The 15,094-nt window shown below is 54.1% G+C and overlaps 6 protein-coding genes across 6 annotated transcripts; 5 read left to right on the forward strand and 1 right to left on the reverse strand.

Moving 5' to 3' along the window:
- Nucleotides 1–825: 825 nt before the first annotated feature.
- On the forward strand, nucleotides 826–3,574 carry Pdw03_2929 (Endonuclease/exonuclease/phosphatase; the record flags this gene model as incomplete). Its single annotated transcript, XM_066100323.1, has 3 exons — nucleotides 826–2,354; nucleotides 2,477–3,428; nucleotides 3,566–3,574. 3 exons carry the CDS (start codon nucleotides 826–828, stop codon nucleotides 3,572–3,574), a joined length of 2,490 nt encoding a protein of 829 aa, XP_065955723.1.
- An 856-nt stretch (nucleotides 3,575–4,430) lies between these two features.
- Pdw03_2930 (putative RNA-directed DNA polymerase from transposon X-element) lies at nucleotides 4,431–6,254 on the forward strand (the record flags this gene model as incomplete). The annotated part of the gene is made up of 3 exons (XM_066100324.1): nucleotides 4,431–4,453; nucleotides 4,511–5,422; nucleotides 5,813–6,254. 3 exons carry the CDS (start codon nucleotides 4,431–4,433, stop codon nucleotides 6,252–6,254), a joined length of 1,377 nt encoding a protein of 458 aa, XP_065955724.1.
- Nucleotides 6,255–6,650: 396 nt separating this feature from the next.
- Nucleotides 6,651–8,489, forward strand: Pdw03_2931 (C6 zinc finger domain protein; the record flags this gene model as incomplete). Its single annotated transcript, XM_014677213.2, has 1 exon — nucleotides 6,651–8,489. The coding sequence occupies one exon, from the start codon at nucleotides 6,651–6,653 to the stop codon at nucleotides 8,487–8,489; it is 1,839 nt and encodes a 612-aa protein (XP_014532699.2).
- Nucleotides 8,490–8,684: 195 nt separating this feature from the next.
- Pdw03_2932 (Major facilitator superfamily domain, general substrate transporter) lies at nucleotides 8,685–10,141 on the reverse strand (the record flags this gene model as incomplete). The annotated part of the gene is made up of 4 exons (XM_014677212.1): nucleotides 8,685–9,217; nucleotides 9,282–9,576; nucleotides 9,641–9,846; nucleotides 9,901–10,141. The coding sequence occupies 4 exons, from the start codon at nucleotides 10,139–10,141 to the stop codon at nucleotides 8,685–8,687; spliced, it is 1,275 nt and encodes a 424-aa protein (XP_014532698.1).
- A 351-nt stretch (nucleotides 10,142–10,492) lies between these two features.
- Nucleotides 10,493–13,056, forward strand: Pdw03_2933 (C6 transcription factor, putative; the record flags this gene model as incomplete). The annotated part of the gene is made up of 3 exons (XM_014677211.2): nucleotides 10,493–11,119; nucleotides 11,184–12,860; nucleotides 12,952–13,056. 3 exons carry the CDS (start codon nucleotides 10,493–10,495, stop codon nucleotides 13,054–13,056), a joined length of 2,409 nt encoding a protein of 802 aa, XP_014532697.2.
- Nucleotides 13,057–14,373: 1,317 nt separating this feature from the next.
- On the forward strand, nucleotides 14,374–14,680 carry Pdw03_2934 (uncharacterized protein; the record flags this gene model as incomplete). The annotated part of the gene is made up of 2 exons (XM_066100325.1): nucleotides 14,374–14,531; nucleotides 14,617–14,680. The coding sequence occupies 2 exons, from the start codon at nucleotides 14,374–14,376 to the stop codon at nucleotides 14,678–14,680; spliced, it is 222 nt and encodes a 73-aa protein (XP_065955725.1).
- Between the last annotated feature and the right edge of the window lie 414 nt (nucleotides 14,681–15,094).

Here is a 15,094-nt window from a genome sequence, read left to right on the forward strand (position 1 = left end):
ATCCGCCAGTGAGTGCTTCCAACACTCCCCATCAGTAGCATCGACTCGGGGATTTTGCTCTCATGGTGATATCTCTCCATCTTCTCTTTCTGGCCCCTACGTTGGATGCGCCTCAACCGAAAAAACGGTAGGTGTCATGGCATAGTACTAGGAGGGGTAGAGCGAGAGGAGGCTGGGCGCCTTAAGATGGATGTAGGTGAGACCGATCACCATCGAAGGAGACCCCGCGAGGATGATGAATAGCCGACCCTAAAAGGGTCTGAGTGGCATTTGACCACTCCTTCAGTTCGACAGATAACTAAATGGGTTAAGTCGCGAAGTGTCTCTCCACTTTCCGTGACAGATAAAGAGAGAATCCCTGCCCAGATGACATTGCGGCAATAGCAGCCGAGGACTTCTCGAGTCTCAAAAATCCACCTTGATGACGTTCGGAGCGTCGTTGGAGAAGTTTCTTTCGATTTGCGTGACCCGCGTAGATATTTAAAAATTGCCGATGGGCATGGAGATTCCCCCTCGTCGACATCGCAGGCCGGCCGTTGCGTGCACCGAGTGCAGAAGACGAAAAATCCGATGTGACCGCGCAGTTCCTTGTGGGCCATGCTCCAAGTCAGTCCTTGCGTGTGTATACAACCATCTGCAGCCTGAATCTCGCGCAAACCATGATCCTGAGCCTTCATCGAGCCTGGCTGGCATCTTCCATTCATCACCCCAGACGATGTCACCTTTACAACCATCTGCGAAATAGGGGCACCTTTGAGAAAAGGCTCCCAGACTCCCAGACTGTCTCTATTCTAATCGCTCAACCCTTCCGGTGACCCTCCCATCATGGCTGGTCCATCCACCCCCGACCGTCCCATGGACGCGCGAAATGCCGAATACACTCGGCCCCCCGACCCCCCCTCCCCTACCAACCTCAACACGCGCGCTGGAAAACGGATGAAAGCACCAAAGGGCCAGCTGCCCCCCGGTCCTCTCCCAAAAGGTGCCAGCGCCATAACCACAACCGTGTCCGCCTCTGCTGCCATCACCGAGCGGCTGGACGCAAAGGCCCGAGAGGCCAAACTCCTGAGGGAGGTCTTTGAGACCTTCGCCAAGACGGTTGACACCTTCGTCGCCTCTTGCAAAGACGACAAGCGACCCATCGCACACCAGATTAGCTCCCAGGTGGTGAATTTCATTTCTACAACCTACTTTGCGAGCACCGATGGCAACGACTTCGTCCCGATCAGGGCCCGAAGCGACCCGGAGACAACCTCCAAAAAACCCACAACCTGGGCGGGGATCGCCCAGACCCCGAAAAACCCTGACATCGAATCTCAGGCAAAGGGTACCCACCGGGTAGCCATATCCAGTAAGGCCGCCCCGACGTCGGCCCGGAGTGGGTCAACCCTCACCTCCCAACAAAGAGACGACCCTCGCATCCTGGTAGTCCTAAAGCAGGAAGACCGCCTTGCTCGCAAGGAACCATATGCGATACGAAAACAACTCGAGAGTGCCCTCAAAGGAGTCACACCTCACACCGACATTCCTAAGATCACCCGCACTGCCACAGGGTGGGCGATCACGCCCGGCCCCCTAGCCCGCCCTAGCCTCATCACTGAACAGGGGCTCAATGCCATCAAGGACGCACTAAACGCCCACAGCGTTAAAGTCCCCCAGAAATGGTACAACTATGCGGTCCCCGGAGTACCCCCCTCGATACAAGCCTGGGACGGCACCCTTATCCAGACCGGCTCTGTGATTGAAGATGAGGTCTTCGCGCAGACGAAGCTTAAGCCAGTCAGCTGCCGTGCCTCGAGGCATGGAGCCAGCCCCACCAACCACAACATCACCTGGGTGATCTCTTTCCTCAGCCCAGTTGCCCCATTCACGCTCTTCAGCTGCAGCAGCGTCGCCAGGGCCATTCTAAAGAAGCCGCAGATCCAACACCATAATCCTGGCTGCCAAAGCTACTGTCACGCAGCCCGGTGCAATCGTACCCCCCGCTGCTCGAACTGCGCAGCCCCAACGAACGAGCATAACGGCCCCTCCGGGGCTAATTGCACTAACCCGGTTAGATGCGCCAACTGTCACGGCCCACGACCTTCAGGGCACACTGACTGCCCAGTCCGCCCTTCTCGCACTGCGAAGGGAACACTTAGCTTCCCCTCCCGAGCTGAGGTTGATAAATTCCGACGATACGGCGACAGATGGTATAGAGATGCCCACTCTACACCTACTCCACCACAAAACGACGACACCTCCCCTACGGCACCCACCAGCAAGAGGAAAGTCCCCCGGGTCGGGGAGGACGGTTTCCAAACTGTCACTAGGCCGTCCAGGAAAGCAGCCTTTAAAGGCAACTTCGCGTGGACGTCGCTTAGGGGAAACAACGAGTCCCCACCTAGCTCCCAAGTCTCTGTCCCGACACAAGAAATGGACGTCGACAACAGCACCCCCGCCTCGTCTGAATGATAGGACACCCTAATAGACTCAGACGCGCGCGGCGCGTACGACCCTCGGTCCCACGGGAGGTCCTAGTCTTCTGGGCCAACGTCCGAAGACAGACGGCGTGTCACACAACCGCCCTCCAACTTGCTTACGAATCCGCATGCGATGTGGTCTGCATCCAGGAGCCCTACGTCTCTGCTCCAACAAAGAAAACGGGACACCCGGCATACGATTGCTACGCCCCGACCGACGAATGGAATAGCTCTGACCCTACCTCCTTCGAATTGGAGAGACCACGAGTTCTTACCTACGTGAGGAAAAACTCCGGCCTCAATGCCCAACAACACCGGTCTAGCCAAGACCGAGACCTCCTCTGGGTCAATGTCAATGGCTTTCTCATACTCAATATCTACCGCCAACCGACCACAGACAAAGTCATTGACTATGTAACCAACCTCGCCCCCCCACAGAACTCCCTAATCGGAGGGGATTTCAACGCTAGGAACGAAGCCTTCGAACCCGGCGTCGCTAACGCTAACCGCGGAGGCGAAATTGCACAGTGGTCAAGCGACAGCGGCCTTGATTTCATCGGAGAACCAGGAGTGCCCACTCACCAGGCGGGACACGTCCTCGATCTCACTTTCTCCAACATACCCTACGCCTCGACAGTCGTCAGGGAAGACCTTGCCACCGGGTCTGACCATGAGTCCCTCGTCACTCGCATCCCGGGTCGCGGCAGGGTCCCCCTCGAACAATACAACTATAGAGTTCCCGAGTCTAAGCTACCAAAACTGTCTTCCCTCATCGGGACTGGGATCCGCTCCCTACCGGACCCAAGCAGCATCGAGACCCATGATCAACTAGACCAGTTCGCGGCGACTCTCACAGCACTTTTCCAGGACGCTATAAAGACAGCCGGGTCCCTGAACCGCACTCATACCTTCACCACCCCGTGGTGGACCTCCGAATGCCAAGCCAAGCGCCAACAGTGGCTAGGCGTAAGACACACGGATCCAGATAAGGCTGACACCGCTAAAAGAGCTTTTCTCTCCTGTGTACGCTCCTCGAAAAGGGCCTACTGGAGGGACCGCATTGACAATATCAAAACGGACTCTGACCTATACAATATCATCAGCTGGCATAAATTGGGCACCGACCTTAAGGCCCCTCCCCTTCTCGTCGATGGCCTCCCTGTGGAGGACACCATGGAAAAGGCGGAGGCCCTACGCCGCGCAGTCCTTGGCCGTTTTAGCCCAGACGACGACCTACCAACGGACCCTATCCCTATCACCACAACCTCCAGCCTTCCATGGCTACAATCTGTCACAATGGAAGAAGTTGAGGCTAACACAATTGGCGTCTCCAGCACGTCGCCTGGCTCAGATAGGATAACTGTGCGCCTACTCAAAGCCTGCTGGGAACACCTCAAAGACATAGTCCTCTCTCTGTTTAACCGATGCCTCGCCCTCTGCCACATCCCCCTGGCCTGGAAGGTCGCGGAGGTGGCTATGATACCCAAGGTCGGCAAGAAGGATAAGTCCTCCGTGCGCTCCTGGAGACCGATCGCCCTCCTATCCTGTCTCTCTAAGGGACTAGAACGAATCATCGCGAAAAGAATTGCCTGGACTGCCCTCACCCACGGCGTCCTCAGCCCCCAGCATGCGGGGGCTCTACCCAAACTTTCCGCCACAGACCTAGTCGCCTCCTTCACCCACGATGCCGAAATGGCACTCTCACAGAACAAGCAAGTCACCCTAGTCACGATGGACGTCCAGGGTGCATTCGATGCCCTCCTCCGGAGACGACTTCTCAAGCGCATGGGCGAGCAGGGCTGGCCACGAGAACTGCTACTTCTTGTGGACAGCTTTCTCACCGGACGCAAAGCCCGCGTCCGGCTGGAAGGCTCAACCACCCCTGAGTACGATGTGGTCTGCGGAACCCCCCAAGGCTCCCCATTATCACCAGTACTATATATGCTCTACCTAGCCGAACTCCTCAATATGGACCAAACGCTCCGTTTCGGGTATGCCGACGACCTAGCTCTATACCGAGCCTCCCACGATCTCACCCAGAATGTCAGACTCCTCGCTAAGGACGTTCAGAGCATTCTTGCCTGGGGAGAATATAATAAAGTGGCCTTCGCCCCCGAGAAACTAGAGATGATCCATATCACTAGACATCGAGGGGATGAGTCCCCTTCAATTGTAGTCAACGACCGGCTCACCATCGACCCCGTTCAGGCCAAGAAACCAGGATACACACCCACTCTCCGCTGGCTGGGAGTCTTTTTCGATAGAAAGCTCACATGGAGAAGCCACATTCTCGCCCGGGCGGGCAAGGCACGCGCTGTCGCACAACATATCCGCAATCTGGCCCGCACGACCTGCGGCCCGCCCGCGAGCTCACTTCGCAAAGCAGTCATCACCTGTGTTATACCCTCCCTAACGTTCGGAACTGAGGCCTGGTATGGCGGCCGGAATAGGCCCGCAAAACAGGCTAGCAAGGGCACCGTCAGCGCCCGTGTTGGCTGGCATATCAATGTCATCGAGTCGACCCTGGCACTCGCCATCCGCGGCGTCCTCCCTGTATGGCGCACCACACCAACTCCCTCGCTCTTTAGGGATGCGGGAATCCCGTCTGGATACGCCACACTTGAAGAGGCGAAACTACGGTTCGCTCTAAGGCTTAACACCATCCACAAAGGTCACACCCTTGTCCGTCGCATTCGACCCCCGATGATCACCCGAGGCCGCGGCACCGGCACCCGCCAACCGGCAAAGACAATTATCCAGAGACTTGGGAGCATCCTCCCGGAAGTCCCAAGACCGACCCTCTCCCCCCCGCACTACTCACCGGGCTGCAGAATAGATCCTACAGGGGGTATAGATAAGGCGACCGCGTCTAAAGCTTTCCAAGTCTGGCAGGAATCACTCCCACCCACAGATATCTGCGTCTTCTCAGATGGCTCCGAGCAGTGGCAGGAGGGCATCAAGTACGTAGGCTATGGCTTCGTACTTATGGTAAACGGCACCCAAATCGACACTGGCGCTGGCGCTATCAACTCACGCTCTCATGTTTTCGACGCCGAAGCAATCGGAGCCTGGCGAGGGCTCGAACGGGCAATCGCGGTAGCTCCGCCTAGGTCGAAAATCTGGCTCTGTATTGATAGCACATCCGTTATCTGGTGCATTAGGGGGAATGCCTCGAACTCCTCGCAATGGGCATTTTTAGCCTGCCACCGGGCTATGGAACAGCACAATATCAGTCTCCGATGGGCCCCTGGGCACACTGGGATCGAAGGGAACGAAGCTGCTGACACCTTAGCCGGTGAAGGCGCGCTACGCGGTAGTGCTATAGGGATGGAAGCCGAACCCACGATTAGCGGGATCCGATCCATCTTCCGGGAACTTCGGAACGAGGCTCGCTTGCGCTGGTGGGACACGGTCTCTCAAAAACTCTCCCAGTGGTACCGACGCTGGTCAGACACCTACGAGATTGATTCACTGCCGGAACTCGAACTCCGACGACCAGCGCTCCACCGCTGGCTTGCCCTCCGCTCGTCGCATGGCGACTTCGACTGGTACCACCGCAAGTTCAACCACGAAGACGCCAAACTCGACTGCTCATGCGGCCGCCGAAAGTCACCAGAGCACCTCGCTCTCTGCCACAAAACCCAGAGGTCTTTCCGACACTGGCCAAAACGCCCCCCGACACCTCCAACCGACAGGACAGAGGCAGTCGCCTACCTTCGCAGCCTGGACCCCAAGCAGTTTGTTGAACTACTGGAGCTCACAAGCTTCTACTCGCGGGTCTGCACGAGGTAACTCCTTCATTTGTTTCCTCAACAAAGTCTTTTGGCACCCGCCAATCACCACACACCTGGACCCCCCGGGACCCCCCGGGACCCTCACCCCCATGATGGCCGGCTCACACGTCGGAGACAGCTGTCATCAACTGGCTACTCAGCCCTCGCATTTACGAATGCATGAACTGCAATCTGTGGAGAAAGATCTTTGTATTATAGAAACCATAGCACTGCACGTCCCAATACCCCATGGGAGGTCGCAGGAGCAAGCTTTCGCTTGCTCCCTGCCGGACGTTAAATATATCTACCTACCTACCTACCCCAGACGATGTTTGGTTCTTCCCCTGCCATAACCGACCTCCCATTGCCGATGGACTATTTTGATTTGCCGACAGCAACTGTTGCCCCAATAGCCATGGTGGCTGATCTACCTCCAGGTCCATCCATCGCCAGCACGTTCATCTGGCGAACACCCCTGTCATCCAACTTGAGCGAGAGTCTGCCCGGCTCAGAGCGTCAGTTTGCCGAAGCGGTTGTTCTGGACGTTGGTCGCTGGCAAAAGGAGTTGGACCGCTTCGAGCGATTGCAATTCCTCCGCCACGCACCCCATGACCTGGGGCCAGAGTTTCAGGATCTGCGACCCCTGCTAGAACGGTCACGCGAGTTGGAGAGGGAAAGAGCGGCCCTGGTCCGGTCGACTGGCACCACGTCTTGCGTGGACTGTCGCTGTCTGGTTCCTGACCGTGGGACCTGCGATCGCCTGGTAGAACACTATATGATTACCTTCGAGTCGGTGGTCCGCATTTTCCACGTTCCGTCCTTTCTTCAAGACCACCGAAATTACTGGCAAGACCCGCAGAGTGTGAGCGACTCCGTCGTTTGGAAACTTCTGCTGGTCATGGCAGTAGGCGTATTTGTTTCCCCTGGCTCTATAGAGCTGCAGTCGCAAGCCGCGGCGTGGATCGTCGGTGGTCAGCGGTGGCTCGCCCGTCGCAGCCTTGAACGTGTCCAATTTGATCTTGACACGCTTCAAATCAGTTGTCTGTTATTTGTGAATAGCCAAACCTCCCGAGTAGGAATAGAACCGGCTGGCCTTTTTAAGGAGACTCTGATCTGCATGGCAATGAAGCTGGGGCTCCACCAAGAGCCTAGCACGCATTTCCCCACCATGTGCGCCAGCGAGGCCGAGATACGACGCAGGCTGTGGGCCACTGTCCTTGAAATTGCCATTCAGTCCAGTTTTGACTCGGGCCTTCCTCCGTTGATCTCCTCCGAGGGCTATGACTGTACCGCGCCATCCAATCTGGATGATGCTGATCTGCTGGGTAATGGCTCTTTAGTACCCCAACCACTTACTGTCTTTACCCAGTCCACTGTATCGATGCTACTTGCCAACACACAGCGTATTCGTCTGCGTATTTTGCACCTCGTTAATGCGCCAGGAACCACTATTACCTACCAGGATGCGTTACAGTTGACAAGGGAGCTTCATGATATTAGCAATGCCAATCTCGCCTGTATGCAATCCCTGACCGCAACATCGACCGGACCCACGTACTTCCACATCAAAATTCTGGATATCTGTACCCGTCGCTTTCTGCTCGCGTTACATGCTCCGTTTGCTGGCCAAGCCAAGGCCGACCCGTGTTACTACTACTCCCGCAAGGTGCGTATGGAAGCAGCAGCCTTGCTGCTCTCCCATCCACTGCCGCAAATCGATGGCGGTGAGCCTACCCTAGTCGCCGACGACCACTACACACAACTCCTGCTGTGGGGAGATGAGATCTTTACCAACGCGCTCCGACATGCTGCCAGCACCCTCTGCCTCGATCTAATCGACAGCGTGATGGAAAATGCTTTCCCAGTGACCGATCGTGACTGCCATGATCAGCTGTACCAGGCTGTGCAGGACGCGATTGCGGTGTTTGAGCGCCGCGCGCATCGAAATCCGTCCACTCATAACGACTATGTTTTCTTTTCTTGTGCAACCGCCCAGATCCATGCCATGCGAGCGAAGAGACCCGTCGACTGCGCCATCCGCCAAGCAGCCAAGCGGAGTCTGGAACGTTGCTGTGCCGCATTGGAGGAGGCCCTTGGTCGGGGCAGTAGTCGTCGGTGCGAACGGACATCGCTTCTCCTGTCGCCATCAAATTCGGAAGATCCGTCCTTGTTCCCCGTTTCCACAAATGAGGCTGACTTTGGATTTTGGAACAATCTAATATCACGTCCCCCGCAATTCACTGCTACTAGCTGATATTTTGCTTTCATTACTCAATGTGTAGATGCATCCAATTTGAACGAGAGGTTCTCAATACCGATGGATGAGAAATTAAATTAGAAGGGAAATATGTGCTTTCTTTACTTGTCCTCACGACCCGACTTCCCCCTTTGCATGTCCCACAGCCCGTTCCCGATTCCTCCATTCCAATCCAGTACTTACACCTGTGATTTAAATCTTCGCAGCAATCCCCCATCCAGAAAGACGTACGCGTAAGGCAGCAAGGCCGATGGTACCCAGAATCAAGCTCACGCCGGAAAATACACACGTATAGGTGTAGCTGCCTCCAGAGTCGGCGGCAATCGCGCCCCCAATAGGCGGACTGGTCAAGGTTCCCACGGCAGCGAAGGCCAAGACAGTACCCATTCGAAATCCCAACTCGTTCATTGGGGAGATGGAGACAATCAAGATGGGTCCGAGGCCGATGATCGCACCCGAAGTGATACCAAACAAGGTTGCAAAGGTGATGAGCGCGCCATTGCCTCGGGCAGGAATCCACAATGCCAACACCAGGATAGCTGACAGCGTAGTCATAACGAGCATTACATTAAAGCGACCGATCCTGTCTGCGACATAGTTGGGCACGGTACGACCAAAGAAACTGGCGCCATTGAGAATTGGAACTAACGACCACGCCAGGTGCGAGGACATGCCGTAGTGGATGGCTTCGACGACGATATAATCAAATGGAATGAACAGTCCCCCTGGAAAGAATGAATCGTTAGTAGTGCAATGTCTCTTGTCTCGGTATGGATGTGCTGTACTCACAGTACATGAAAAAACTAGCCGTGCACAGGATGCCGAAGTTGAGCTCCCGCAACGGTCCGAGATAGCGTACCACAGAGAATGGACGTGGTGCGTGTGAAAAATTGGACGAGATCGTGAGATTGGCGATCACCAGCAGACCCAGGATCATAAAGGCGCAGATCCGCATCGTCCAGCCAAAGCCCACCTGTGGCAGCAGATGCTGCACCATGAGCGGAAAAATGACGCCGCCCAATGACGATCCTGCCACTGTCAAGCCCCCAACAATTCCCCGCTTCTGGCGAAACCAGGTTTGGGGCTGGAGTTTCCTGGTTAGGAGGCTGTTCTTCTCTCATCGGGGATTGGTTTGGTTTGAAACTTACTGCACTCATGGCCGGGGTGAAGATCAACGAACAACCAATCCCAGATACCACAGACTGGCTCAGCATGAACTGATAATACTTATGGGAGAGACTGGCCATCATCAACCCAAAGACATGCAAGACTGATCCAATTGCAATAGGCACGCGAGGGCCGTAGCCGTCGAACAGGGTGCCCGCCACGGGGGAAGTGAAAAGCATGAAGAAAACTGGGACTGTTAGCTCATCTTAAGTAGCACACGATCACATTATACAGTACATACATTCCATGGACGTGATCCAGGATACATCCGAGCTCGAGTAGTTCTTCAACTGGTTCGTTTCGTACTCAGCCTGGAAGAGTGCAATGCAGTTGACCCAGCCGAATGAGACAAAAAGAGCAACCGATGCGCCCAAGACTGTCAGCCATGCCTGGAGGCCGCCTTCTGGAACACTTGGTGGTGCGGCTTTGGGGGCCTCTGCTGGAGGCTGCTGGAGGCCCTTCTCCAGACTAGTATCTTCCATGGTGAAGGAGTAGCGCGTTGGTAGGTGGGTGGGATCGAGATTAATTATTAAGTGGCTGCTTATGTGAACTGGCACCTGCAGCAACGGAATTCCCAACTCCTTTTAAAGAGAGCTTGTTCTGGTGACCCTAGATTATTCTCGGCCATTTCACCGGAGTTTAGGGTTTCAAGCATTCATGGTTTCCGGAGTTTGGAGGCTCCGGAGTTAATGTGACCGGTTTGATGATAAAGTTCGGCCCGAGCCAGACGGTGTTTTGGCATGTTTGCCCCTCGTCACTCGGGCTTCATCTGACCTCACCTAACTTACTGTGTCCCCTTTGCTCTTCCCATCGCCTATAGCCAGTAGATGGTTATGGCGCAGGATCAGGATAATCCCTTGCAGACCGCCTCTCCACCGCGCAAACGTCGCCGGCCACCCAAGTCCTGTGATCCGTGTCGTCGTCGCAAAGTCCGTTGTGACCGGGAATTCCCTTGTGGCCAATGTGAGCGTGCCAGAACTTCGCTACAGTGTTTTTACCGCCCTGCGGTCGCTGTCAGCAGCCCCTCCGGTGGTGAATTATCCCAATTCACGGCTCCTTGCGTGCTGGAGGAACTTACGCCTCCTTCCCAAGCCATTGACCCGCAGACACATGGCCGTCCGCCTGCACCCACGTCGCAATCACAGCCTCAGGACCATGATCAGTATCAGAACAAGATTGTCCAAGATTTGCAGCGCCGTCTTCGGCGGTTGGAAGAACGGCTTCCTGTCCCTCCGGTATCTCGAGCCACGACCGGTCCCAATCCCAGCGTCACTCAGACCCAGGCTCTGCGACATCTTCATGACCGTGTCCTCGGGGCCGAAGAACAGCTGTCTGATGCATCCCGTCCCAGCCCTTCTGTCAACGGATGGGCCATTCCGGCCACTCTGCCTCGTCTGCGTGTCACCCCTGACAAGACGAAGCTATTTGGCCCTAGTCACTGGTTACATACCGCCGAGAAAGTAAGATGCATCGAACTTGATTCCCCCACAAAAGCCTTGTCGCTGACTAATTTTAAATCCGCAGTTTCAAGTCCTTGGCAAATTTGACGCCAAAGAAGTAGAGCCGTCGCTGCAGGATGTGGATGCCAGATCGGAGTTCGCCAGCATCTTTAAGGACTGTCGGCATCTCCGACAGGCCATCAAGGCCCAAGAGTCGGTTCGCCTCAACCATCCGGTTCCAGACTTGCTGAGCACGCTCCCAAGCCGAGCAGTGTGCGATGTTCTGGTTGATGCCTATCTCCGCACATTCGAGCTGATCTACAGGATTGTTCACATCCCATCCTTCTGGGAAGAGTATCGTCTGTTGTGGGCCCAGCCGCAGTCGACGTCAACCCACTTCCTAATGAAATTGGTCTTGATCCTCGCCCTGGGTACCACCTTCTACCCCGATCGAAGCAATAGGGTGCACCTCCGCCGTCTCGCACAAACATGGATCTATGCCACACAATGGTGGCTAGTCGGACCATCGGAAAAGTCGACCATTAATCTAGATGGTCTGCAAGTCGGGTGTCTCTTATTGCTGGCCCGCCAGACGAATAGCCTTCCGGGCACGAGCTGGGTCTCTGCGGGGTCCGTGCTGCGTATGGCCATGGCGATAGGACTGCACCGCACTCCCGACCTCTTTCCCGCGCTGTCCGTGTACCAGTCCGAAATGCGAGACCGACTCTGGGCGACAGTACTAGAACTGACTTTAATGTCGTCGCTGGATGCCGCCATGCCCTTACCGTTCGCCCTACAGGACATTGACCGCACTGCGCCGTCGAATCTGGACGACGAGCAGTTCGACGCCGAGACCGAGACGCTTCCCACTCCGCAGTCGAGTCAGCACTTTAGCGACTCGGCTGTTCAGATTCTGTTGCTCAAGTCTCTTCCCGTGCGAGTGGAAGCAGTCCGGCTTGTGAATAACCAGCACCGCCAGGAACTGTCATACGAAACCGCGTTGAGGCTGGGAAATGAACTGCGCTCGGCGTGCCGCGATGTTGCCGCTTTGTTCCAGACCCGTCAGAATCAGCCGAGAAATGCGGACCGCACTCTGACCATGACCAACTTTCATCTCCGGTTTCTCGACACGTATCTACGTCGATATATCTTGTTCCTGCATCGCCCGTTCATGATCCAGGCTCGCAAAGATCCACGATTCTACCTATCCCGGAAGGTGTGTCTGGAGTCCTGTATCGTGGTTGCATCTTATGCCGATCAACTCAATCTACCGTCGGACACCTTGGATGACCTCTCTCACCTGACCATTGTAGGCAGAAGTTCCTTTAAAGGAGCCTTGAGTTTCGATGTGATAACCTCCCTGGGGCTGGAAATCGTCACGCAACTCGAGGAGGAGGCTTCTACGCGGGCCTTGGGATCTTCTCCCCCGTTTGTGACCGATTCACTGGATGAAATGGCCAAGGCTCATCGAGCACCCTTGATCCGTAGCCTAGAACACATCCAGGAACAGCTACTGCAGATCATCGCTCTTGGAAATCCCAGTCTGAAGCGATACAACTTCCTGTCCGCCATTTTGAGTCAGATCCGTGCAATGGAGTCGGGCCAGCCGATCCAACCCGCCATTTACGAGAGCATTAAAGAAAGCCTCAAGAAATGTTATATCTTGCTGCAGGCCTCTCACGCAGCCAGTTCGCCGCAGGCATCGGTAGAGTCGCTGACTATGGGGACAGACAGTCCTCTGGGGTTTGATTTGGATGCTTCAGTAAGTAAATTTTTTTTTTTTCCCCTCTGGTCTTCCTCGTTGTCCACCTCCCTCCTCATTTTATGTGACTGCCATCGGACTTACAGTTTAGGACCCTGCCTTGGGATTGGAAATTCCCAGCTTACTGTTTTTCCCGGGCATTATGGATACGTCGAGCATCGAGTGGCAAGGCATAGACGTAAACAAACAATGCTAAAAACCCAGCCATCAAACAATGCAATTCACCACCGAGCTGGCTGCCCATGAGATCCGTTACTTTTAAATGCATCTATCCGAACCAGGACCCTATTTACATGATTCAGCTAGCTGATTTTTCTCTCTGGGTATAGTCGCTCTTCGATCCCCTGCCATCCTACATACCTAAAATTTTCATTGAACTTTGGAGGAGCGGACTACAGGTTCTTTTTTGCCGTAAAATTAGCCAATATCGATAGATTTTAAAGGTGAAAGGTGCGGCGGTATATCCATGGTAGCCTTACAATTCCCTTGGATTTTGAAGAACCTCGCGGTTAAAATAACTTCCGTGGACATTGAATGATCAAAGTTGTAAAAAAAAAAATTCCGATTTCCATGCCAGTACCAATTGATAAAGCGAATCAAACGACAGTAAGGGAGAACGTATGGCATCATAATTGAGAGACTGATTCATACTAAAGGAGAGTTCTCTATGTTGTACGGGAGGCGACTTCCTCTAGTTTCACCCCTTAGTTGTAAGTGTAATCATGACGGCTATATCTTTTGATTCCGAAGCATTTGTTTCGACGGAGATGAATCCTATCTGATTTCTCTAGCAACTCATAAAAGTGCCGAGCAGCAGACCTAGCTAATCTAGCCAGTTCACACCCAAATATTCTAGAACAGTGGCTCATCTACAAAAGCAATGGGGTCATGTCGCACTCCGACCCCATCAAAGCTTACGTACATGTCAGATTATCAGAGCGTGCGCGATAACGATGCACAACGCAGCGCTTCTTGCAGAGAACACCAATCTACATACAGCGAATGAGAAGAAACGCTAGAACAAAACACGCAGTTAAAAGATTCAGATAATTCATGGAGAGGGCCTACAGCTAGCTCGGCAGCTCAACCAGCCAGAACAACGTGACCTGGTAGTATCGTTAAAATTAGGCAGACCAGCCGGCTACTAGAGCTCTGTCAAAGGTATAGTGGATGCCGTAAAATTGGCCACCAGATCAATTCGTATACCAGTCGCTATTTCTAGCCGAATTAATAGGTGTAGGTTGAGATATCATGATTTAAAATCTTGTCATGGGGCATGTTCGGGGTGACCGGAAATCACGTTGACGATCTGACCATAAAACAAGAAACGATCTCGGCCTCGGCGCGTGCGAGTGGGGGAAGTTCGGTTTACGGTGCTCGGTGTTCGGTGTCCAGTCTTATCCCCGGTGCTACAAAACACGCCCAGGTGACCAGCATTCTGCTTATATCAGTTAAAAACGATCATCCTCAATCACATATCTCAGTCCTCTATTTCCATCTACTATAGACAAAAATGGCCTCTTATGCAATGCGCGGTTTTCGTTCCCGGCGGACCTTCTTCCGGAGTTTCGTCCCTCCGCATGCCAACGGCGTTCGCGGTGGAATGGGTGGCCTACTCAAAGTCGCTTTCCTGGGCACCTGCACCTACTTCATCGTGAAAAAACTCTCCCTGTATGCTAGGTACCCGATTTGCTGTCCTATCATTCCGATTGATACGTGAACCGCAGAGAAATAATTGAGCTAACAGCTTCTCTAGCGCAAACCAGTCTCCTCGTGCCGGCTCCAACGGTGGCTCTCAGCCTGTCCAGCCAGTTTCATAGCAAGTTGCACATGACTGGCTTGGTATTCGGCATCAGTACCTTGTGCAGTCAGCCCTGAACTCTTCCAGCGCATTCCTGGTAGAGGGGGCTAATGCGTTGAGAAGAAGACGTTTCATTGAGTGGTGACATGGGGGAACGATTCACATTGCAAGAATTACAGCTCATTAAAGGTGGAATTTGGAATCCTTGTTGTGAGGCCTTCTGGCATTATGTTAAGGCCATGGACAGAGCCACTCGTTAAAAATCCTCAAAATGTTTCTCTGAACAGTTATCCCTTGATTTCTCTGTATTTTACCTCGTCCTCAGTTTGTTAGGAATCTTAAATTCATTAGTCACTAAGCAGAAAGGAACGTTCAAATACAAGCAAATACAACCATCAAAGAATCTCTCACGGCCTGTTGGATCTGTGCCGCA

The sequence above is a fragment of the Penicillium digitatum genome, chromosome 1 (genome assembly GCF_016767815.1).
Source record: "Penicillium digitatum chromosome 1, complete sequence".
In the NCBI taxonomy this organism is placed as follows: Eukaryota; Fungi; Ascomycota; class Eurotiomycetes; order Eurotiales; family Aspergillaceae; genus Penicillium; species Penicillium digitatum.